This window comes from Pelophylax lessonae (assembly GCF_965119305.1).
Source record: "Pelophylax lessonae genome assembly, chromosome: 4".
In the NCBI taxonomy this organism is placed as follows: domain Eukaryota; kingdom Metazoa; phylum Chordata; class Amphibia; order Anura; family Ranidae; genus Pelophylax; species Pelophylax lessonae.
In genome coordinates, this window is record NC_138771.1 from 485758582 (window position 1) to 485785413 (window position 26832).

Consider the following 26832-nt stretch of genomic DNA (forward strand, 5'->3'; position numbering starts at 1 on the left):
CCTATAAATATTAGTACCCACTTATATTAAGTACACCCAGAAAAGAATCCAGGCCTTTTTTAAAGCAATCTAGTGAGCTAGACAGAACCACCTCTGGAGGGAGTCTATTCCACATTTTCACAGCTCTTACGGTGAAGAAACGTTTCCGTGTTTGGAGACGAAATCTGTTTTCCTCTAGACGTAAAGAGTGCCCCCTTGTCCTCTGTGTAGACCTTAAAGTGAACAACTTAACACCAAGTTCACTATATGGATCCTTTATGTATTTATATATGTTGATCATATCCCCCCGTAATCTCCTTTTCTACAGAGAAAATTAATTCAGCTCCTCTAATCTTTTCTCATAGCTGAGCTCCTCCATGCCTCTTATCAGTTTGGTTGCCCTTCTCTGCACTTGCTCCCGTTCCCCGATATCCTTTTTAAGATCTGGTGCCCAAAACTGAACTGCATATTCCAGGTGAGTTCTTACTAATGATTTGTACAGGGGCAAAATGATATCTCTCTCTCTGGTGTCCATGCCTCTGTTAATACAAGAAAGGACTTTGCTTGCTTTGTAAACTGCAGCTTGGCATTGCATGCTCTTATTCAGCTTATGATCTGCCAAAACACCCAGATCCTTCTCCGCTATGGATTCCCCAAGTTCTACTCTACCTAGTATGTATGCTGCATGCATATTCCTAGCCCCCAAATGCATAACTTTACATTTATCAACATTAAACCTCATTTGCCACATAGTTGCCCAATGAAACAGTGCATTGAGGTCAGCTTGTAAGTTGGAGACATCCTGTAAAGAAGTTATTCCACTGCAAAGCTTGCTGTCATCTGCAAAGACTGAAATGGTAGTTTTCATCCCATGCCCTATATCATTTATAAAGATATTAAAAAGTAAAAGTGTTGGGGTAACAAATGCTTTAAACTACTTGCAGTTACAGAAATCTTGCTTCAAGTGTCTGACTCTGCCTCTCCCCCGGCCCTCTCCCATGGAGGCCTTCACTGGACTCACTCACCCAGACCAAATGGTTGCAAAGGAGGTGGAGTTGGTTTGCTTCCAACCCCACTAAGCACCTTTCAATTCCTTTTTACCCCTCCCTTTCTAACCTTCTTCTCTTTTCGTTTGCAATAATTTTTATTACGTTTTCAAATAACAAGATGACAACCATCAACAGTGCAGAGCAAACAAATTTAAGATCATAAAGGAAACTCGTCATAATGAACACAGGCAACAATGGTAACATGATACAGTGGGACAGCTCAAAAACCCAGAGGCATATAGGGTGATCCAAGTAAGAGTAGAAAAATAGATCACATGTACCAAATGATCTCCCAAAAACCCCCATCTGTCCCCAACATGGATTGCAACCATAGACTCTCGGGCACCTAGCGACCCCATCAAGGCAGTCGCCCGGGTACCCCAGGAGGGTGGACATCGCCCCCCCCCCCCACCTGACCTCAAACATAACAGGGCCATTCAGTAAGGGGGTAACGATGCCACTAAGGCTGCTAAAAAATCATAGTCACACTGTAGCTGAGTCACAAGAAATGACCTAGAGAACAAGAGAAGGAAGGACAAAGACAAAGAAAAAGTAAAGGGAGAAACGACAGAAGAAGAAAGAGACAGGAGATATAAGAAGTAAGAGCAGTCCAGTGGCGGCCAGTGTGTTGGGGGCGCAGGGGCGCCGCCCCCCCCCCTATCCATGCGTCCGGCCCCTTAATCTACATGCGGGGCCCCGGACGCATGGAGTACAATGGGATTTTTGTTTTTTTAGCCATGTTATTAGAGCCAGAGGCTCTCACAGGTAAAAAAAAGGGTGGACCCGGGGCGCAGAAACAATTCGCTATTGTCACACGGATCCTCCTCCTGGCCAATCAGGAAGCGCGTCTGATACGCGCTTCCTGATTGGCCGAAAGGCAAACCCCATGCCATTGGCTGGGGAGGAGGCGGGAGCCGGGAGAACAGAGGACTCACCGCCACGCCGGAGAAGCCGCGAGCCGCCGCTGTGCCTGTGTCGGTCCCCCTCCTGGATCTTCCCGAGATGCTGACAGTCACTCTGCTGATCCTCATCATCTTCCTCCTCTTCCACTGCCTTCTGGAACCTCCACCTCCTCCACTTCTTTCAGGTCTGCCAGCGCTGCCCCCGACTACTGGATCGATGGCTCATTACTCTGGGACGGTAAGTGGAGGGCATCCCCTGTCATGTCATGTAGGACATCCCGATGCTGCTGTCTCCTCTATGGCTGGCTGTGCCATGGGGGGTTCCCTGTCTGATCGGAGGAATACCGGGGGAAAGTTGTACTGGATGGAGGTCATCTAGCTATGCTCCCTGAGCTCAGTAAAAATGTTGATTGTAAATTAAAGAGATAAGCTATGGCTATTATTTCGGTGTTCTGCAGTTTCTACAACATTCAGATGCTTTTCCCACCCCTTCCCTCCTACTTCCTAATCACAGGGCACTTTGTATTATGTCAGAGCCTCAGGAGTATAGTGATAGCTGTAAATTGCCAGATGTAGCGTGCATCTTGTTGGTCTTGGAACTTGTGGAAGTTCAGTCCTAACTAAGGGTAAACCTACTCCCACCCCCATCCTAAGCCTATTCTATCTACCCTGTAAAAAGAAAGATGCCTATATTTACGACCAGGAACTGGAATGCTGTGACAGCCAGGGATGGAATTGTTGTGATGGCCAGGAATGGGAACACTGTGACAACCAGGGCTGGGAATGCTAATGCTGCTGATGGATCAGCACAGCGTCTATGGAGACATGCAGGCATTCGTATGCACACCACATCCGAGACAGCACAGGATGGCTTATCTGTCTAGGAACTTCAGTCTACCTGTTATTAAGCTATTAGGACTGATCTCTAGGGAGTGTTGCATTAGATTGTGTGCCGCCTCCCCCTCCCCCCCCCTCATTGGTGTCAGTGTCCATAATAATAACCCCCATCATTGGTTTGTTTGCGGCCCCCCCCCAAAAAAATTTTTGAGCACCAGCCGTGACAGGAGCAGTCTCAGAGTGTGCACCGTTCGGGCTATGTGGCTCTATCAAATAAGGAAATGGAGTCTGTTCGGCAGTAATTACAACGAGGCCGATAGATATTGGATCCAGGGTTCCCAAACTCTATCAAATTGGCGGTGCCTGTCCAAAAGAGTAGCCAAGAGACGTTCATTCAGCATGATCCAGGTCAATTTATGCTTGACAAGGTCAAACTGAATAGTGGGGGACCTCCATGAGTGCGCTATAGCCAGCCTGGCCGCCGTAAGGACAAACACCACCGATTTCCTAGCCCCATGGGGCACCTGGCCTGGGGTATGTCCAAGCAATGCCTGTTCGGGAGACTTGGACAGGTTGACCTAAATAAGCGAATAAATAAAATTGTACACCCGGATCCAAAATCTCTGTACCTTAGGGCAGGTCCACCAAATATTGAGGACCATGCCCCGGTGACCACAGCCTCGGAAACAGGATGCCGGGGCTTCCGGTAAATTGGCAGCTATATGTGTTGGCACCATATACCAACGCATTAACACCTTAAAATTAGCTTCAATTAAAGAGGTATTCATGACCTAGAGGCGTTCCGCCCCATCTGGAACCAATCCTCTAGTTCATACACCGATCCAAGGTCCTATTCCCATTCTTGCATGTATGGCAGTTTGACCGAAGAAGAGGTAAGGATGCCATAAATTTGTGAGATGTGTCCCGGGCCGTAAGCTTATCAAAGGACCTACACAAGTATTCCATTGGAGTAGAGGTCGTGAAATCAGAGGCAGACTGCAAAGAACGGAGGTAATGTGTAAGCTGAACATATCTTTAATATTCTGTTTTAGGATTCGGAAGCTGATGTTTCTCCTGCAAAAATGCCCTTGTCAGGATCCCTCTACGGTTACAACAATCGGCAATGCGAATGAAACCTTTATTGGTCCACCAGGCAAAGGCTAGAGGTTGGAGACCAGGGGTGAAATCAGGATTGCCCACTATCGGAGCAAGGGGGCATGGGGGGAACGGAATCCATGGGTCGCTGATAACCTATCCCAGAGGCCCAGGGAGAAGGATAATGTCGGGCATAGCATGGGAGGCCTGTCCCTCTGTTTCATCCACACCTTCTTCTCTTTTAAGACTCACTGTATTCATCTGTTTTCTCCCATTTCTCTAAGGATTGCAGTGACGTATCTGCCTCCTGGACTGGTGTCTTGCTTCCTTGATGACTTCTTTGCCTGCTATCCTACTTTCTTTTCTCTGGAATACCCACTATCATTCTTGGTGTTTTTAACATGCCTACTGATGTTAAAAGCCTGGCTAAATCTCAACTTTTCAACTTAACCTCATCTTTTGATCTAACGGAATAGGACACAAACTTCATCTCACTCTGATGGTAATACCCTTGACCTTGTTTTCTCCCATATTTGCACTCCTGGCAACCTCACCAACACCCCCTTTCCTCTCTCTGATTACAACCTCATCAGATTCACTGTATCCTTGTCTAACCACCAATCCTTTCAAGCAGCAAACAATTACCTTTGCCACTTTAATCCTTCTCTTTTCTACTCTGCAACTAACCACCTCTATGACAAAATTGCCTGTCCTGCCCTGGCCTGGCGACCTCTGTTTACAACACTTCACTCACATTCACACTGGGTTTTCTTACTCCTCTCGCTACACGAAGTATCATGGCCCCACCATTGCAACCTTGGCAGACTGATGACACCAGAAATCTCAAGAGACATAGCCATGCACTCGAGCAATTGTGGTGTAAAACCAATTCCCAGCAAGCATTCTTAAATAATAAATCTGCTTTCTGAAAAAACAATTCCTCCCTCTATGCTGCCAAACAAACCTACTTTGTCACTCTAATTAATACTCCATATTAGTCCATCCAGTCTTCATCGTCTTCTCTCTACTTTTAACTCTACTTTCTCCACCACCAGCTCTACCCAGTAACTCACCCACTGCTTACGAAATTGCCAATCCCTTCAAAAACAAGATTGATGCAATTCATGGAGCATTTTCACTGCACAGGTATCTATTCCACTTAATATACCCTGTACAAAACCTCCCTCAACACTTTCCTCTTTTGACCTTGCTACTATTGAAAAGGTCGCTAAAGTTCTTTCACCCTACCACCTGTTCGCTGGACCCCATTCCCTCACACCTACTACAGTCACTATTTTCTTCCATCCTATGCTCCCTTATTCACATCTTCAATCTCTCCCTTTCTGCTGGCAACTTCCTCTCTTCTCTAAAACATGCACTGATCACCCCCATATTTAAAAAGCCCTCACTGGACCCCCCCCCCCCCCAACCTGAACAATATAGGACCCATCTCCTTGCTCCCATTTACCTCTAAACTTTTAGAACCCCTAATCTACAACCATCTGAGCTCCTACCTCACTGACAACAACCTTCTTCACCCACAACAGTCTGGCTTTTGCTTATTACACTACACTGGGACTGCCCTACTAAAACTTACTACTGTTTTACTAACTGCTAAAACCAATGGCCACTACTCCATACTCTTACTACTAGACCTCTCTGCGGCCTTTGATACTGCTGACCAGTGGCGGCTGGTGCTCTAAATTTTTGGGGGAGCGCAAACAGAAAAATGTAATAGGCATTGCTTCGCGGCAAAAAAACTCGGCAAAAAATTGCGTGACTTTGAGGTCACACAAGTGTGAAAGGGGCCTTCAGTAATCAAGGTACAGTGCCTTGAAGCAACAATAGAGATCCCCTAAAGCAACAATAGATCCCCCAGAACAATAGACCCGAGCAACAATAGATCCCACAGATAGACCATTTGCCACAAAATACCTCCCCCTCCAGCAACAATAGCACCACCCAAACAACAATAATAGATCTCCCAGTAGCCAGCATCAATAGACCCTACAGCAGAGCCCTGGGGGGTGTTGGAGAGCCCTGGGGTGTGTTGGAGAGCCCTGGGGGGTGTAGGAGAGCCCTGGGGGGGGTAGGAGAGTACTGGGGGGTGTTGGGAGAGCCCTGGGGGCTGTAGGAGAGCAATGGGGGGTGTAGGAGAGCCCCCTACACACGGTCTCTCCTACACCCCCCACCCAGTGCTCTCCTACACCCCCCAGTGCTCTCCTACACCCCCATGGCTCTCCAACACCCCCCAGGGCTCTCCTACACCCCCTCCAATGTGTCCGGCGCCACGCTGCAATATTAAAGGTACACTTTTTTATGCTAATTTACTGTGACTAGCCTTGGGGGGGGGGGGCGGCCCCTGCGCCCCCTATTGACCAGCCGCCACTGCTGTTGACCATCTCCCCCTTCTTAAAAAACTCCACTCTCTTGGCCTTCAAGACTCTGTTCTCTCCTGTTTCTCCTCCTACCTCTCACAGCGCTCCTTTAGTGTTACCTATAACTCTGTCTCCTCCTCTCCACTACCTCTTTCGGTAGGGGTCCCCCAAGGCGCTTTCCTCTGACCCCTCCTTTCTACCATCTATCCCACCTCCCTTGGTCACTTGATAAACTCCTATGGCTTCCAGTACCATCTGTATGCCAATGACCATGGCTGCCATCAGGGGGGGACAACCCATACATATGTAGGGGGCCTCGCCATCCCAAGGGATCGGACCCCCATGAGGACTGTTTTTAATGTGGAGCTTTTTGCCCCACAAAAGCTGACTGTTCAGGCCGCACCAGTGGCAAAACTACCACCACGGCTGGATTAACTGGCCTTGACTTACTGGTCTCCCAACTTAGTTCCGCCTGTAAAAATGATTGGTTCCTAGGCCCGCCTAGCATTCTAACAACCAATCAGGTGCATGGAGGCTAGGGAATTCAGAGGAGGAGGATGCAACTTCCTGTTCTGCCTCTAGTGTTTTACCTTTCCGGCTTCCTGCTGACAACAGAATAATCCGGAAGTGTGAGGGGACTTGCTGTTCGGGCCGGGTCACCGCTACTGAGCTGACTGGCTGGGAGTCTGAGGGGACCTGTGTGCTGTCTGGACCAGGAAACTGCTGCTGATGTGAGTGAGGGTCCTCAAGAAAGTGAGAAGAAGAATCCAGAAATACCTGCACACAGGGTAGGGGGGAGGGGGTCACACAGGTGTATTCTAGAGGGAGGGAGGACAGGCTCCACCAGGTCCTAGAGCTGTAAACCTTGACTGTAGTATGTCTGCAGTCTCTGACCATCTGCTGTAGTATGTCTGCAGTCTCTGACCATCTGCTGTAGTTTGTTCGCAGTGTCTGACCATCTCCTGTAGTATGTCTACAGTATCTGACCATCTCCTGTAGTACGTCTGCAGTGTCGGACCATCTCCTGTAGTCTGTCTGCAGTATCTGACCGTCTCCTGTAGTACGTCTGCAGTCTCTGACTGTCTCCTGTAGTACGTCTGCAGTCTCTGACTGTCTCCTGTAGTACGTCTGCAGTCTCTGACCATCTGCTGTAGTTTGTCTGCAGTCTCTGACCATCTGCTGTAGTATATTTGCAGTCTCTGACCATCTCCTGTAGTATCACCTCAAGCTGATAGTGAACTCCCTAAATGTGAGTGGATGCTACGTTGTTTTACCCTAACAAGGATATACTACGCAATGGAGGCTTGTTTTCTGTTCTAGTGACCAGGGAGTGCTGAGCCACCATCCTAAGAGTGCGGTAAGCAACGGTGCAATTTGTGGTACACCCACTGGCGCCAAACTTTGTTTAGCACGCAATCACACACGTGGTTATCAATAGCACTCAGCACTTTATATGTATACATGTGTTTATATGGTACACTGAGCACAGCCCATGCGAATATATAAAAGGTTTACAGCACGCAGCACTTTTGGTTTAAGCACTATATGCACTTTTATATGTTTTATATGAATTATACAGTGTATGAAATTGCACAAACACAATATTTATGTGGTAGCGCCGGTCCCAACATCACTTGCACCTTTTACCATCTCCTGTAGTATGTCTACAGTGTCTGACCATCTCCTGTAGTACGTCTGCAGTGCCTGACCGTCTCCTGTGGTACGTCTGCAGTCTCTGACCATCTCATGTAGCACATCTGCAGTCTCTGACTATCTAATGTAGTATTTCTGCAGTCTTATTTTCTCTTGTAGTATTTCTGCAGTCCCCAATCGTCTCCTGTAGTATGTCTGCAGTCTCTAACTGTCTCCTGTAGTATGTCTACAGTCTCTCACCATCTGCTGTGTTTGTAGTCTCGGACCATCTCCTGTACTATGTTTACAGTGTCTGACCGTCTCCTGTAGTATGTCTGCAGTCTCTGATCATCTCATGTAGTACATCTGCAGTCTCTGACCGTCTAATGTAGTATTTCTCAGTCTGATTGTCTCCTGTAATTCTACTGCAGTCTCTGATCATCTCCTGTAGTATGTCTGCAGTCTATGACCATCTCCTGTAGTATTTGTGCAGTCTCTGACTATCTCCTGTAGTGTGTCTGCAGTCACTGATCATCTTTTCTAGTATTTTTGCAGTCTCTGATCATCTCCTGTAGTGGTTCTGCAGTCTCTGACCATATCCTGTAGTATGTCCGCAGTCTCTGACCATCTCCTATAGTATTTCTGCAGTCTCTAACCATCTCCTGTATTACATCTGCAGTCTCTGATCATCTCCTGTAGTATTCGTGCAATCTCTAACTATCTCCTGTAGTATTTCTGCAGTCTCTGATGAGAGCTGCGCTGCATGTAGCCTGCCTGATTGACTGCTCACTGTGGACTGGAAACAAGCTGTTAGATATCACACTCTTGGTAAATTGATTGACAACGTTGCTGGATGTGTGTCTGTGCTGTGGGCATATATGGGGATGTCTCTTTGCTGGATTGTGATGTCTATTTGCTGAATATATGAGGATGTCGCTTTGCTGAATAGTTGGGGCTGATGACTTGGAATACAATTTTCATTCTTATATATTAAGTTGCAAAAGTGTTAAAATAAAAGTGGGTGCACTGAAGGACAGCACTAACACAAAAATCTATTTCTCTACTCCTCACCTCACTCCTTCATTCTCCTCTCGCATTACTAACTTATTAACTGACATGCCAGCATGGATGTCAAACCACTTCCTCAAACTCAATCTTTTGAAAATTGAGCTACTAAATATTTCCTCCTGCCCGTGCCCCCTCCCCTGACTTCTCCATCAAGATAACAAATATCAGTCCCTCCCCTCATGCCAGGGTACTAGGTGTAATCCTTGACTCTGACGTGTATTTTCAACCCCAAATCCAATCACTGTCCAAATCTTGTAGACTTCACCTCTGTAAGATCTTCAAAATACGTACCTTTTAACTATTGAAACCATAAAGCAACTTATTTACTCCCTTGTTATCTCTCACCTTGACTATTGTAATTCCCTCCTCATAGGCCTACCTTTTTGCAGGCTATCCCCTCTTCGTTTTATAATGAATGCTGCTGTCGGACTCATCCACCTTACCAACCATTCAGTGTTCGTAACCCCTCTCTGCCAATCACTCCACTAGCTTCCCATTGCCCAACAAGAAAAATTCAAAACATTAACAATAACATACAAAATCATTCACAACTCTGCCCTGAGCTACATCACTAATCTTGTCTCCAAATATCAACCAAACTATTCTCCCCACTCCTCCTAAGATCTCCTGCCCTCTAGCTCACTTGTCTCCCCCTCCCATGTTCACCTCCAAGACTTCTCCAGAGCCTCTTCCATCCTCTGGACCTCCCTACTGCAATCTGTCTGGCTATCTTCTACTCTGTCCACTCTTAGGTGATCCCTGAAAACTCAGGAAAGCCTATCCTGCCTTTGGCTAATAACCAAATCTTTTATTTCTCCCATCAGTTCATCCCTACACCAAGCAGCTCCCTATTAGATTGCAATCTCACAGGAGCAGGGCCCTCCTAGCCCTCTTCTATTGTATTGTTTTGTGGCTGTATTGTCTCCCTTTATATTGTGAAGTGCTGTGCAAACTGTTGGCGCTATATAAATCCTATATAATACCAAAACAATAATAATGTATCAACACGGTACTAGGTATGAACATGGTTCTATGTATGCACACGGCTTTATGTCTGTCTGCTCCGCCTCTATACCTCCTCTCCACTCCAGACTGAGACTATTGACTTGTCCAGCCAGTTACAGAAGCTTCCAGGAGGACAGCAGCACCGAGAACTGAGTGGGAGGGAGCGGGCAGCACCTATCCCACCCACTGACACATACGATCGGCTCCTCCTCTCTTCGAGCTGCTACTTTCTGCCTTTGGCTGTCGCTTGGGGAAGGAGCTGCCTGAGCCTGAGTCTGAGTGCTGTTAGCCCAGCTGAGCCTACCTGCCTGCTTGTCAGTACCACGTGAAAGGATCATCTCAATTTTCTCTGAAGTGCTGCTGTGCTGTGCTGGAGTCTGGACCTTAACCTTAACTCCAGGAGGACAGGTCACCAACAACCACCAGGTGTGTTTCTCTCTGTGTGCTGTGTTCTAGATCAGGGCTGCTAGAACAGTTGGAGTTCAGTTTTTTTTCTTCTGTTCTTTTATAAACTATTTCCTAATATCTCTTCTTATCCTCCTCTTTTTTCATGCTTGCATTGCATACCTCAGTCCCAACATTAGAGTGTAAAATAGGTGTAAAGTTGATGATCTCTTACAAAATCCGGCCATTCTGAATATAAGCACAGTAGAGAGGATGGATTTTTTTTTTGCTCTTGTGTTATCTGTTATATGACAAAGATTGGCTCTGAAAAAAAGGAAGGAGACCAACAAATAAACATGCTCTCTCTCCCCATGTGTGCTATCTGCACATTCACATAACAGTGGGAACCTTCTGAGATTTACACTTAGCTGTATGGAGTGCTGTGCTACTACATTTGAATGCTGCCCTGAAGGTTATTAATCCCTATTTACATGTAGGCTGCTAGCATGCTACATTGTAGTTCTGCTGAGGAAGTTGTTGACCCTTTCCATGCGATGCTAGGCCTACTGGTCTTAGCTTAAAGTGGTAGTAAACCACAAAAAATCTTCTCCTTGAAAGTTAATGGAATAATGTGCTAGTATGCATCGCATACATTATTATTATTATCACATTATTTTTATTATCACTTTATTCTTGTGCTGCAGTTTTGTTACATATTTGAATGTATTCTGTGTTAATTATCTCGCAGCAAAGCAGAGTCGCTGCTTATATCACCAATTAGTTGTGGTTTTAATAATGATGTTTTCCAAGCGCAGTTTAAAATTTTGTATTATACTGTATATATATATATATATATATATATATATATATATATATGTGTCTGTGTGTGTGCCTCTTTCCCTTGTGTGCTCCTCAGGCGAAAACTGCAGTGCAGAATTTCTAGGTGTCTGAGATTGTGGGAACTGCTGGCAAAGTTTGTTGATTGAGGTGATGGGTGCTGAGTCTTCTATAATTGCTGTTGTGTTAGCCTGTTAGGCCCTGACTGTTCACATGTAGCAATTTGTGATTGTGGGCAAAATATCCTTGTGATTCCACCCGCGGCCACACCCAGATTCCAATCCAAATTGCACTGCAATTCTGGCAAAACGCAGCATGTGTGTTTGTGTTCTATTCATTTTTAGTGACACCAAAATGTGGTGTGGTTTTGCTGTGATTGTTGAACGATTTATCACACAAGGATCCAAAACCACACCATGTTTTAGTGCCACTAAAAATGAATGGAGCACAAACACACGTGCTTCGTTTTGCCAGGATTGCAGTGTGATTTGGAATTGAAGGCAGAATCACTGGGATACTGCCAGCCCGTGATCCCAAATCCCTACATGTGAACAGGGCCTTAATGACATAGAGGGGGCTGAGTCTTCCATTACTGTTGTGATACTGTTGTGTCTCCAGGGTGCACCGCATTCTAAGTATCTATCTTCTCTTTTTCTGTATGTATGGACTCTGCGGTGTCTTCAAAGTACCACTTCTCTTGTCCTGTATGCCTGTAACAAAAAAACAGTGTGTGCTTTGCTGCTTGCTTCCACAAGATGGTGCCCTTTGCATCTGCCCAGTAAAGATCCCAAATTGCTACAAATGTAAAAATTCAGGGCCTAACAGGCAAAAACAACAGCAATTATGGAGGCCCCGGCCTCAATATATTTTAAAGGTACAAGGAAGCCCAGGTTTTGTTTAACCATGTCTCTTAGACCCTCCCACTCTAATGTTTTGCCACACCCATTATTTTGCCGCGGCTCGCTACGCACGCCGCAAGTCACTTCCTCCCTGTCATATCCCTCATTCTCGGATGCTCGGAAGTTGTGAGGTATGTTCTGTATGTATGAACAATGTACAGTGCTGCTTCTCCTGCCTAGTATGCCAGGTTAAGAAAAAAATCAGTAAGCGCTTCCTTCCACAAGATGGTGCCCTTTGCACCTGTCCAGTAAGATTGGCTATTACAGTGCACCACCCTGTGGGTAGTCCAATGGCTGAGGGCACTGTACACTGTGTTCTGGTGAGGGGCGGAACACAATAGCACAGCTGGGGAGATCGCTGTACTAACACAGCGAGTTTTAGTACAGTGATCTGTCAGTCTTTTTCCTTCAGCCAGTACCCAGCTTTAGGCTGGACAATAGCCAACCAAACTGGGCAATGTTCTTAAGAACTAGAAGATGGCAAAACTGAAATCAGGCTCAATTTTCAAGATGATCTGATAAAATAGAATTAAGAATGCGATTGCTTACTATGAGCAACACATCATTTTTTTCCTTTTTCCAGCTTTTTTAATTTGGCACAATTTGCTTATTTTAAAAATACTTTTACTTAGTACCTACTGCTGAACCCCCCCCCCCCCCCCCCGAACAAAAATGTATCTACGGCCCTGGATTGGATGATTGAAGTCAACAGAACTTCTGCTCATTTACTAAGCTCTGGAGAAACTGCACTTCCAGAGTCTATGGGGTTGATTTACTAAAGGCAAATAGACTGTGCACTTTGCTAAGTGTAGTTGCCCCAGAGCTTAGTAAACAAGGTAAGGCTTTAATTTGTAGCAAGTCCCCAGTCACGTGCAAGGAAAATAAATATAATGCTTGCAAATGATTGAATGATGGAAGTCAGCAGAGTTTCTGCTCATTTACTAAGCTCTGGAGCAACTGCACTTTGCAAAGTTCACAGTCATTTTTCCTTTAGTAAATCAATGCCAATGTGTGTGTGGCTTCTCCTTTTCTCCTTTTTGGAAGCAAGCAAAACTTCGATTGCATCCTGGGAGCTGAGTTTTTTCTGGTTTAGATCTGCTCAGCTATGACATGCAGAGGTAAAGAACCGGCTAGGTCTCTGATAGAAATATATAACATTTCTATAACAGCATATACTGAGACTTTTTCCTGTCAACTGATAAATCACAATCTTTTGGGATCCCCCAATCCTGCTGTAATGTATGACTACACAGGAGGTAACAACACTTTTAGGAATCTGCAATTCTGCACTCCAGTGTCATTGCCCGACCTCCTGTCTGCTCTTTGAATCACAAGTGACATAATTGGCAGAGTTCTTTCCCTCCTTCTTGCAACCATCAGCTTATACAGCTGGCACTCCCATTGTAAGGCTGGTTTCAGCTTTTAGCTGGTGTGTAACAACCCAATATAAACACCAGCAGATTATTTACTTTTGCAGGACACAAAATTGTTTTACAAATGACTGATCTGATTTTTGACTGTCGATCATCTTACCGGCTTTCCTCTTTAGCATATGTTCAGCCTCAATGCCGGTGATCTGTGATACTGTTGTGAAGACGTGAGCACAGTGGGCGGATGCACGCTCCATGCAGTAAAGGTGATAGATCTGCCGCTCTCCAGCTTCCTTATCAATATCGAACTTTATCAACAGAAACATAACAGAAAGCACTGATAAGAGAATTTGAATTTACAGTTTATGACAAATCATGGCTGGTGGCAAGAGTTGGCCAAGTGCTGAAAAGGGGAAAAGAGGTTGCCGGATGCTGAGGTACCCCTCTCAAGAGCCTTCTGCCCAGAACTATTTAGTAAACTTGCTTTTTTGGTGTTATGCAAATATCAAAATGCCTTGATGGGTGGATGTCTATCTGGAGGAGTAGGCGTTTCTAGGCAGGCTGCATTTTTATGAAGCTTATGTGATGCTAAACCTCCATGACTGGAGGAACTGAAATCCAATGAATGAAAGGGGAGAGCCAGGGAAAGTCAAGCTCAGGAGGAAAGAGCTAGATCAGTGGTCTCCAAACTGCAGCCCAGGGGTCAGATGTGGCCCTTTGCTTGCTTTTATCTGGCCCTTGAGGCATTATTCCCTTTACTGTCAGCAACAGTGGGGCATAGTTCCTGCCACTGACACCAACATTGGGGTACTATTCCTCCCACCGACAACAAGGATGGGACACTATTCCTCCCATTGATACCAATGATGGGGCACTATTCCTCCCATTGACACCAATGATGGGCACTATTCCTCCCATTGACACCAATGATGGGCACTATTCCTCCCATTGATACCAATGATGGGACACTATTCCTCCCATTGATACCAATGATGGGGCACTATTCCTCCCACTGATACCAATGATGGGGTACTATTCCTCCCACCGACACCAATGATGGGACACTATTCCTCCCATTGATACCAATGATGGGGCACTATTCCTCCCATTGACACCAATGATGGGCACTATTCCTCCCATTGACACCAATGATGGGCACTATTCCTCCCATTGATACCAATGATGGGACACTATTCCTCCCATTGATACCAATGATGGGGCACTATTCCTCCCACTGATACCAATGATGGGGTACTATTCCTCCCACCGACACCAATGATGGGACACTATTCCTCCCATTGATACCAATGATGGTGCACTATTCCTCCCACTGATACCAATGATGCGGCACTATTCCTCCCATTGACACCAATGATGGGCACTATTCCTCCTATTGATATCAACGATAGGGCATTATTACTTCCCCTAATACCATCCATGGGGCATTGTTTTCTCCCTCTGATGCCAAAACATTTTCTTCTCTCACTGGCCACAGTGCGGCCCAACCTCTAAAGTTTGGAGGACAGTATAATGGCCCGTTGTTTAGAAAGTTTGGAGACCCCTGAGCTAGATGATGCTGGACAGCCAAGAAATGAAATGGGCTCTAAATGACATGCTGCAGCTTCTAATGTACATTATGAGAAGCTCACAGTGTGCAGTGAAATGTAGAGTAAGCAATTTCAGTACAGGAGAGGAGATTGTAGAGCTGTGCAAGGCTAAGGAGAAGGCTGGAGTTTCAGACTTTCTGAAGTAGATTGAACTGGATTGAACTACCAAATAAATGTAATATGGAGATCCCCCTCCCTGCACATGAATGCCTGACATTTACAAGGCAGTAATACAAGAGATGATGGCGGATTGCGCTCATCCTACGCTGGACATTTCTGGCTCTGTTACGGAACTTTCTGACAAATGTTAAGATATCCATTGTCCTAATGAGGGTGTCTGTGCCTGGGAAAGGTCAGCCGAGCCCAAAGGCCACAAAGGTGGATGCCAGAGAGGCTGAGGGAGTGGGTAGGTGGGGGTCGTCGCCTGTTCAGGGAAACGCTCGCCATGTTCTACCTTGTGCCGCGAAGGTCAGACAAGTCATTTACTGCCTGGGATGGGGTTGCATTAGAATCGCCCAGAATTAACCTTTAAAGGCCGACCGTGTACAAAGGGCAGCTGCTGACATCCTTCACTCCGCATCTGACTAATACCACATCTGTGAATTCTGGACACTAACAAATTATAGTAAATACCGCCCCCCCCCCCTCCACAGACACAATGGGGGCACGGATCTGTCAATAAAGATTTTATTTAGTCAAATAGTTGATGAAAATCAGATTAATACGTTTTGTGGAGGGCCGAGCAATCTAAACGGCAAAACTACGTTTAAAAATCTGATATTAAAGTGTATCTAATGTCTAAACATTTTTAGTTTTAGATTGTGGAAAGCTTGGAGCTTTCCATGTGTTTTTCCATGGAGCTGTCATCTGTTTTTTGGTGTCTCCGCTTGGGGAATTCTGCCTCTCTATTTGTCCTGGTGTCACCAAGACAGGAAGTGATGGAAAATCCAACATGTTACTGTCTTTTCCAGAACAGGAAGCTTAGGGAAATCTTTCAATGAGGACACTTGTGCCATTGAGGGTTTTTCCTCTCATGCTGGAGAAATTTCTCCTCACTTCCTGTTGTGTCCCTGGGACAGGAAGTGGAGATGAAACTCCCCAGCCGAGTAAAAGGATTCCATGTTTTCTTCATCTGGAAATAGCAGATATAATGCTATGATTTTGAACACAACACATTTCCCTTGCATACCTGGTGCAGTATAAAAGGCAGATATCACAACGCAGGGATGCCAATGAAAGATCTATAGGGTTAGGCTTCCAAAGTGTTACATTTTTGTTCTAAGTGGATTCTAGTGGCTCAGTCTTCCTCTGGCTCCTATTATCTCTTCCTGCCTTATTCTCCACCTGTATTCACTGGCTTCCATATTTTACAATAAATGTAAATATTATAAAAATTATAAATAATTACAAATATAAATTATATTAATACTATTATACAATAAATAAAATATCCAGCAGAAAGGGTATTACTAGGTCTTGACAAAAAAAATTCCAAGAGACTAAAGAAACTGTACACTACAGCATCCATCAAACACTGAAATGTCAGTTTTGGGCAGAGTGACCCATTAAATGCCCATTTACTCATGTAACCTGTGCATTCTGCTATGAATTTCCTGCTGCTGTGCTGGAAATATGGGAAGGGGCGGTGTTAGTTACAGATACCAGAGTACAATGAAATGTGCCCTCCTCCCCCATGGAGGACCCCCTACCTGGTCCAGCCGGTTATAGAAATCCACATTGGCAGCACAAAGGTATCTGCCCAGCAGGGTTGCATGGGTGGTAAAGATTGTGGCAACAGGAAGCTTCCGATTTCTACATAGAATCAATCCGGCTCCGGCCTGCCACTCGTGGAAATGAGCAATAATGTTGGGGTTGCCCTGGAACTGAATCGTCAGCTGCAGAAATCATAAAAGATTATTCATTCAGTGACACCATATACCATTGAGAAGCTTCATGCAATATACTAACAGGTTCCATGGATGGAGAGAATGTGGGAAGTATCTATAAAGGGTCATTAAAATAATCATTTGATTCTCTTTGGATTCTCCACCTTATAAAAGTCTAACATGAAAAGATAAGGGCTACAAATGGGAAAAGCAGAATAACTTTGAATCCAACAGCCCTGTGTGACTTCATCGCAGCTTGCATACAACTTCATTAACAGAAGTCAATGCAAGTCATATTGAAGTCACACCAAAAGTAGTGCAGGAACCTTTTTCTAAGTCGGAGCAGCTTGAGTCGCACCGATTAGAACGGTTCCATTGCAGTTAATAAAGCGCGACTTGTCATGCGACTTTGAACTCTCAAGTCGCATGACAAGTTGTGGCAGTGTGAACCCGGGGGTTAAAGTGATTGTAAAATATCACCTTGTAAAACAACCCATTCTGTTTAAAATAGAAATGAAAGGCAAAACATTTTTGTACAGATTAAAAAAAAAAATTATAAATACCTTTTTTTTTTTTTTTTATAAATGATCACCTTCCTTTAGCTCCCTCCCTGTTCTCAGATGCATAAGAGCTGGGGGGAGGAGAAGCAGAAGGACACTAAGCTTGCCAGTGAGTGGCTGTGCAGCAGGGGCATGTCAAGACAAGTCTGATCATTGGAGGAGAATACACTGTGTTCCCAGCATAGCTATAGAACTGACCATGCTGTGCTCTCCTGCTTAGTGTTGCCAGTTGTTGATAGGAAAGCAAGGGGACTGGCAGGAACACCAGGGATTTCACATAAAGGAAGCAAAACATGTGTCTGCTGTACCATATACTTGTTTGAAAAAGCATCCAGTCCTCCTTGTATTGCTTCCTTTCTGTAAAAATCCCTGGTGATCCTGCCAGTCAGCCGGCTTTCCTATTTCAAACTGACCACACCAGGGCATGGAAGCATATCTATTCCAGCATGGCCAGTTTTCTTCTTTGTATTCTATGGGGTAGCACAGCCTGTCTATACTCCAATGGTCAGACTGTGCTGACAACCCCCCTAACCGGCACTGCCAATCACTAGGAAGATTAGTGTGACACTGTTTCTTTGCCTCTTACTGACAAGCCACCTGCAGTCTCCACTCCCACCTCTCCAAAATCCTTATGCAGCTGAGAACAGAGGTGAAATGATCACTACCAAAAAAAAAGAAAAATAAGAAAAAGTATAATTGTTCAAAAAGTATATAGCTATATACACAACCATGTTCCCTTCCATTTTCATTTTAAACTGAATGTTTTTTTTTTTTTACAAAGTAGGGGTTCACATATACTTTAACTCCACCTATAGGTTAGGACATGTACTGTAGGTGGCTTACTGTAGTTCCCCTAACTGGCCATTAGATGTCACCATAGCTTGAGAGTGAGATTCAGTTTAGAAGCCATCTTGGTTTCGATGCCAGCCCTGCCCCTGCTCTAGACGAGGGACACACTGAGTGAGGCTATATGAGGAAAGTGGAGAGATTTCTGGGTAGTAGCTACCACAGGGAGAATGGCTACTGATTTTCTGTTATGAGAACAACAGTATGGACCACCATGTATGCAAGAAGCCTATAGTGTTAGCTTCCCCCTGGTGAGAAGCTAGAGGTAGCTGGAGGACTTGTACTGTACAGTGCATCCGGAAATTATTCACAGCGCTTCACTTTTTCCACATTTTATTATGTTACAGCCTTATTACAAAATGTATTAAATTCATTATTTTCATCAAAATTCTACAAACAATACCCCATAATGACGATGTGAAAGAAGTATGTTCGAAATCTTTTCAAATTTATTAAAAATAAAAAATGAAATAAATCACATGTACATAAGTATTCACAGCCTTTGACACTCAAAATTGAGCTCAGGTGCATCCTGTTTCACTGATCATCCTTGAGATGTTTCTACAACTTGACTGGAGTCCACTTGTGATAAATTCAGTTGATTGGACATGATTTGGAAAGGCACACACCTGTCTATATAAGGTCCCACAGGTAACAGTACACGTTATAGCATAAATCAGTCCATGAAGTCCAAAGAATTGCCTGTATACCTCCTAGACAAGATTGTATTGAGGCACAGATCTGGGGAAGGGTACAGAAAAATGTCTGCAGCATTGTAGGTCCCAATGAGCACAGTGGCCTCCATCATCCGTAAATGGAATACGTTTGGAACCACCAGGACTCTTCCTAGAGCAGGCACATGATAGAGTAAAAGGCATATGATAGCCCGCCTGGAGTTTGCCAAAAGGCACCTGAAGGATTCTCAGACCATGACAAACAAAATTCTCTGGTCTGATGAAGCAAAGATTAAACTCTTTGGCCTGTATGACAAGCGTGATGTCTGGAGGAAACCAGGCACCGCTCATCACTTGGCCAATACTATCCCTACAGTGAAGCATGATGGTGCCAGCATCATGCTGTGGGGATGTTTTTCAGCGGCAGGAACTGGGAGACTAGTCTGGATCGAGGGAAAGATGAATGCAGCAATGTACAGACCTTGATGAAAACCTGCTTCAGAACGCACTGGACTTCAGACTGGTTCATCTTCCAACAAGGCAATGACAATAAGTGTACAGCTAAGATAACAAAGGAGTGGCTATGGGACAACTCTGTGAATGTCCTTGAGTGGCCCAGCCAGAGCCCAAACTTTAACCTGATTGAACATTTCTGGAGTAATCTGAAAATGGCTGTGCACCGACGCTTCCCATCCAACCTGATGAAGCTTGAGAGATCCTGCAAAGAAGAAGGGGAGAAACTGCCCAAAAATAGGTGTGCCAAGCTTGTAGCATCATACTCAGAAAGATTTGAGGCTGTAATTGGTGCCAAAAGTGCTTCAACAAAGCATTGAGCAAAGGCTGTGAATACTTATGTACATGGGATTTTTTTCATTTTTATTTTTAATAAATTTGCGAATATTTTAAACAAACTTCTTTCTTGTTGTCACTATAGGGTATGGTTTGTAAAATTTTGAGAAAAAAAATTAATTTAATCAATTTTGGAATAAGGCTGTAACATAACAAAATGTGAAAAAAGTGAAGCGCTGTGAATACTTTCTGGATGCACTGTATATAATGGGACTACTCACATTCGTCTATGGGGGATGCTAGGTTCTGAAACAGCCCTCCAGTAAGTATGGACTTGTCATCTTGTCTCTGCACTCTGCCCTCTGTTATCTCTGATTTGCATTTCCATCTTGGAGGATGACTTGCACCTTGCATTTATTCATTTAGTATATCCTTGAAAAGAGACTTTGTGTGCAGTGCTCCTTCATTTAGCCTATGTGGGGGGGTCTCCTGGAAACAGCCCTGTGCATCATGGGCCTAACAGGGTTTGTTGGAGCGGAAGGCCAGGCTGGGTCGCTCTAAGGGTTTAGCCATGGGAATCCTGAGAACCTTGAATTAGGGGACTCCAATGTACCACAAGGATCATCTGGCTAGGCATCAGCGAGTTAAAGGGTAAATATTCTACCCAACTTCAAAACACACTTCTGATGCATTGTGGTAACAAGCATGTTACCGCAATGCTTGTTAACTTGCATTACATGCATTAGCGTGCCACAGTGATATTAATTTTTAATGGAAACCCAACTTAACCACTTAAGCCCCGGAAGATTTTACCCCCATTCCGACCAGGGGCTATTTTGCGATTCGGCACTGCGTGACTTTAACGGACAATTGCGCGGTCGTGCGACGCTGTACCTAAACGAATTTGGCGTCCTTTTTTTCCCACAAACAGAGCTTTCTTTTGGTGGTATTTGATCACCTGTGCGATTTTTTGATCACGCGCTATAAACAAAAAAAGAGCGTCAATTTTGCAAAAATAGCAATATTTTTCACATTTTTTTATATGAAATTCCCCAAAAAAAATGTAAAAATCAAAATTTTTTAACTTTTTCGGCCAATTTGTTTTATGCTACCTATGTTTGGTAAAAAAAATCGCAAAAAGCGTATTTTGATTGGTTTGCGCAAAAGTTATCGCGTTTACTAACAAAGGGAAAGATTTTTGTCATTTTTGTTGTTTTTTTTTTTAACGTGTAATGGCGGCGATCTGCGATTTTTTTTGCGGTACTGCGACATTGGGGCGGACAGATCGGACCCTTGACTGACATTTTTGACACTTTTGGGGTTACCAGTGACATTTCTACAGTAATCAGTGCTATATATATGCACTGTTACTGTAAAAATACACTGGTAGTGAAGGGGTTAACTTTATTTGGGAGGGAGGGGCTGTGTGTATCCCTAGGGGCGTGATTTCTACTGTGATTGGCTGTGGCTTCAGCTGTAAGGACACTGATCAACGGATCTACATACTAGATCCGAGTGATCAGTGTCTTAACAGCAAGGAGAATGACAGGTGGCTTGTTTACACAAGCCGCCTGACATTCTCCCTCTCCCCCGCCGATCGCCGAGTGACCGGCGGATATCGGGTCCGCCGGTCACACGCGCGGGGGGGTCCGTGACCACGCGGGAGCGCGCCTCCGGGGGCGCGCGCTCGCTCCCTAGACCCTCACAAGCTAGTGACGTAGCCCTACGTCACTTTGCCTGTGAGGGGCTGACTTCCGACGTAGATCGGCGTTAGGCAGTCGGCAAGTGGTTAATAAGGCAAAGGAGCTTCAACGCACAACAATGCACAGAAAGGCACTACTGTTTATTGTGGTGCACTGCATTGGAAAAAATAGCACATATCCATTTTTTTGGTTGTTTTGGTGTATTGCCAGCCTTTTCATCTGAATGGGCTGCCTTTATAAGGAGCAAAAAAAATACGTTAACACGTGTTTGTTAGACAGTTCACCAGGACACCAAGGTCTGGGTTCTAAAATAGGAATGAGTAGCAGCTCTTTGCTGTGATGTGATCACTTTAATAAATAATAATATGTTTTAACATCATATTGATACCAGTTTCCAGCAGGCAGTTGCTACCGCACCCACCTGTTATGAGCCATTTCCTTTAACATATGTGATGGGAGTATTTTACTGGACTAAAATAAGGAGACGAATTGCTCAAAGCAGTTTTATAAATAGGTGAAAAAAAAACCCAAAATACTGAATTCAGCCTTCATGACCAAATCAAGCGTTTTTTTATGCATTAGGCTGAAGACACACTTGCAGATCTGCCTCTGGAGAGAACTCGCCAAGGGCTGAATCACTATGGAGGAGACAGCAAGGAGTTAAAACCCACAGCTGCTTGCATGTACTGAATTGTATTTTCACTATCGACCATTTGGCATGTTGGAATTTTTAGCAGTGAGGCATACGAGAACTCACCAGTGACAGGATAACAAGGATGACATAGGCCTTAGTTTACTGAATAATTACCCTTTTCACCAATTTGCATAGCAAATAAAATTCCACATGAATGTTACTTTTTGGTCATATGTTTTTTTAAAAAAGCCCAAAAAAAAAAAAAAAATATATATATATATATATATATATATATATATATATATATATATAAATAAATAAATGATAAGTAGGGAAATGCACACAAACATGCAAGCAATTCTGCATATTTAGAATTATTACAAATATTTTCACTAAGGGGTTTATTTATCAATTTTTTCACATTACTCTTACCCATTTTTCTAGCTGAATCATAGGTGATAAATGTATGAATCTTAAAGAGTAACTCCACTTTTGTTGAAAAATAAACTTTCCCCCGGGTGATCTTTGTACATTACAAGGATTTTAATAAACTTTGTTGTAGATTCCTACCTTTGTAGGAATCCTACCTTTGTAATCCCTGTGTGCTTGTCTGAGTCCATTTGGTAAGTGAATCTAATGAGAGTGGTTTCATAAATACAAACCAGCTGTCGCATCTGCAGAACTCTAAAGGGGAAGTCTGCTTGGCCTGCATCTCTTTAGATATAATTTCCTATTGGGAGTATCTCACCAAAAATTATATTTTTGCTGCAGGGGATGCCTGAAATCTGACTTTCATCTTAGTGCAGACTTCTGGGAAAATCAGTAAGTAATCGCACAAGCAGGAAACATTGTTTCTGGGGGGCGTTCTGTACACATTCTACTCCAGGTAGCTATAGTATTACATTGCCCTTAACAGAAAATGACAGTGCTGCAGATTGAAAAAGAAAGGTAATTTTTAATACATTCAATTACAATATGACATGAGTCGCAATTGTATATGCTATATTATTATTATTATTATTTTTTTTTTTATTTGCTATTTTTTTCCCCCACAAAAGTGGAGTTACCCTTTAAAAGTTTGGATGAAAACATTGACAAATGTGACCAGATGGGCTGCAATGCCAGGTTTCAATATATAAGGCAGGCTCTCGCGCCTGCCTTATATATAGAAACCTGGCATTGCAGGTTTCTATCCTGCATCAGAAACTAATACAATTATGTGCTGCTGCTTATTAAAAAATACATAAACAAATATGGTAAAACAATATGATCCCACCTAGCAGCGCTCAAATAAAGGTGTACATACAATATATGTGATCAAAATAAATACATGTGAAAATAATCACTGTGAATCCATTAATCCAGTCCAAACAATAGTCCAGTGAAAAGTAATCCAGGGAACAAATGTTCCAGTGAAACAACATATAATCCTATATAATATTATGCAAGTGTCTCTGCGTCCAGTCCCTGTGTCCGTGGGATTGCGCTACTGCGCATGTGCCCCACGGACAGCCGTTGGGACTTGGAGCGCAGAGACTTCGGGCGGCCGGTGTTCTGACAGAATGCTATACCCTCTCAGATTGCTATACCCCCGTCACTTCCGCTGGCCGTGCGTCATGAAATAGCTGTGCGAGTCCCCAGTGCGCATGCGCACAAGACATTCTCGACATAACGAACAGCTGACTTAGAGGAGGCGGGTCTGAGTTGCCGCCGCGTCATCGAGTGCTTACAGGGAGGCGGTATGGAGCTGTAGAGCTGACTTAGAGGGGGCGGGACGAGGTACGTAATGAATGCATTAAAAGTGGCTCCTTCTATTCTAAGTATTAATTAAGAAATACTAAATATAATGAAATACTGAAGATAAATATCAAAAAAACAATTATATATATATATATAAATGGAAGAATTAAAATAAATAAATATATATATATATATAGATAGATAGATAGATAGATAGATAGATGCACATTAAAGGGGACTCTGACCACATTATTAAAGGGGAATCTGACTGCAATATTAAAGGGGACTCTGACGGCATTATTAAGGGGGACTCTGACGGCATTATTAAGGGGGACTCTGATGGCATTATTAAGGGGGACTCTGACCACATTATTAAGGGGGACTCTGACCACATTATTAAAGGGGACTCTGACCGCATTATTAATGGGGACTCTGACCGCATTATTAACGGGGACTTCGACCGCATTATTAAGGGGGACTCTGACCGCATTATTAAAGGGGACTCTGACCGCATTATTAAGGGGGACTCTGACCGCATTATTAAAGGGGGACTCTGACCAGGGGCACTTTAACCGGGGGTCATACAGGGGAACTCTGACCCGGACACATAAAGGGACACTGATGCAAGGAGGCACTCCGATGGGGACACTGATGTAAGGAGGCACTCCGATGGGGACACTGATGTAAGGGAGCACTCCGATGGGGACACTGATGTAAGGAGGCACTCCGATGGGGACACTGATGTAAGGGAGCACTCCGATGGGGACACTGATGTAAGAGAGCACTCTGATGGGGACACTGATGTAAGGGAGCACTCTCCAATGGGGACACTGATGTAAGGAGGCACTCCGATGGGGACACTGATGTAAGGAGGCACTCCGATGGGAACACAAATGTAAGGGAGCACTCCGATGGGGACACTGATGTAAGGAGGCACTCCGATTGGGACACTAGATTGGATTGCTAGATTGCTAGAGCAACAGGGACGCAGTGCACAGTGGGTGACAGGTCGGACAAGGAGGCTGATGAGGGAGAGACTTAAAGATATTAAAAGTACATTGTATTAGGAAACTTATACTTGGCAAACGCTTTGACTGTAATTATTGTGGTGAAAAAAGCGAATAGAGCAATGATTAATTTTTAAAGGAAAAAAGCTGTTGCTGTCAGGAAAAGGATAATTTAAACAGAGGAAAAAAACTGTCACACTCAGCAAAGCAAATCTGCGACTGTAGAAATGCTGTTAAAGGGACATTGCCTGAATGAAATCTACCACTGTAAGTGCATTACTGTAAAAAAAAAAAAACGCAGAACATAGACACGCTATTAAAGGGACATTTTATAAGCAAACTGACTTTAGTAGCAAAGTATGCCTTACTGGAACAAGTCTGTTTTTACAAATGTTTGACCACATATGTTCTAGCACCCGTTAATTTAACGGGCTTAATGTCTAGTATCCAATAAATAAAGAAAAGTGAGAGAATAGTGATAATATGATAATCCGGTGAGAATACAGTGCCAGCTGAATAGAAACACACCAAAAAGGATCCACCACCTCTGTGCTCCACTCCCCTCAGCTAGAATACTCACCCCCACTTATTGCCCTCCACTCTCATGGATCGGGCTGATCAAGCTTAAGGAATTCCACCACGGCTCAGGATATAAGGAATGTTGGGTCCTTGATAGCTAGTACGCTACCACTTCAAAAAAGAACTTTCATTATATTACTCAGGGACTTCACAGCAACCAGGAAATTACCGGTGTCCCAGTCCAGATGGCCAGTCTCCTCAGACTCCCATCCCTTCCATTGTCAGTGGAAAGTACAGCAAAGCTGGAGGTGGAGCAGCTCGAGAGGAGAAAGTTACATCTGTGACTTAACTGTGATGTAATTTTCTCCACCTGGGCTGCTCCACCTCCTGCTTTGCTGTACTTCCCACTGACAACGGAAGGGATGGGAGTCTGAGGAGACCGGTCATCTGGACTGGGACCAGTGCTGTATCTTGGCCTAGGCTGACAAGGCCCAGGCCTAGGGCGGCACTTTGCAGGGGGCAGCGAAAAAGGTGCAACCCGCACAAAAAAAAAACAGCCTCCTCCTAGCTCCCGCACGAAAAGGGTCCCTGCCGGCTTGCGCCACACTTTTAGTATAGTGCCAGTCTTATGGGGCGAATTGGGCTGGAGCGCAGGGTCCAGGAGGCAAGTCAGTCTGCCACCCCTATAAAGCAGTCACACTACTACCTGCCGGTATGATAATACCAGCTAGTGAGGACATTTGGACAGTCCGCAGGCCGCCGACCACACTTAATACAACTGGCCCGACGGCCGCCAATGCTAACAAGTGTGGCACTGCAGCCTAATGCTCCACCTACCCTCCTCCGTCCCCAGCTATGGCAGGCATCATGTCAATAATATAATTTAATTTCTTTAAACATCCATGTCCTTGAGAAAGCATACTGAATTGCATCATATACAATTAAGACTTTTAATTGTATATGATGGCAATAATATTTTATACCTGCTCACCTCTATATGTGTTATCACAATATGTCACTGGATTAGTAAGATTACGCCTTTCTTTTAGGATATTTGGACTTGTGTTTGCTGCCACTGATTATTACACTTATTTATATAATGACTATGGACTTCCTAGTCATTATACAAATAAGTGAAATAATCCTATGATTACAATCATGGCAGCAAACACAAGTTCAAATTTCTTAAAAGAAAGGAGTAATCTTGCTAATCCCGTGAAATGAGGCTGTACTAATGGGCACTGATAAGGCTGCACTGATGGCCACTGATGAGGTGGGACTACTATGCGGCACTGATGGGGGCTACACTGATAAGGCAGCACTGATATGCTGCACTGATGGGCACAGATATGCTGCACTGATGTGTGCTCATAGGCTGCACTGATGGCAGTGGCGGAGCCAGAGGGCTAGCTGGGGTGGCAATTGCCACCCC

General features: G+C 44.3%; 1 protein-coding gene across 1 annotated transcript in view; it reads right to left on the bottom strand.

The window, feature by feature from the left end:
- The window catches only part of GYS2 (glycogen synthase 2), a 127722-nt gene that overhangs the window by 52546 nt on the left and 48344 nt on the right, over positions 1–26832 (bottom strand). The window contains exons 4-5 of the mRNA XM_082255031.1: positions 16752–16937; positions 13599–13743 (exon numbers count right to left, since the gene is read on the bottom strand). Coding sequence (XP_082111157.1) covers positions 13599–13743; positions 16752–16937 — 331 coding nt within the window. The remainder of the gene's footprint in view (positions 1–13598; positions 13744–16751; positions 16938–26832) is intronic.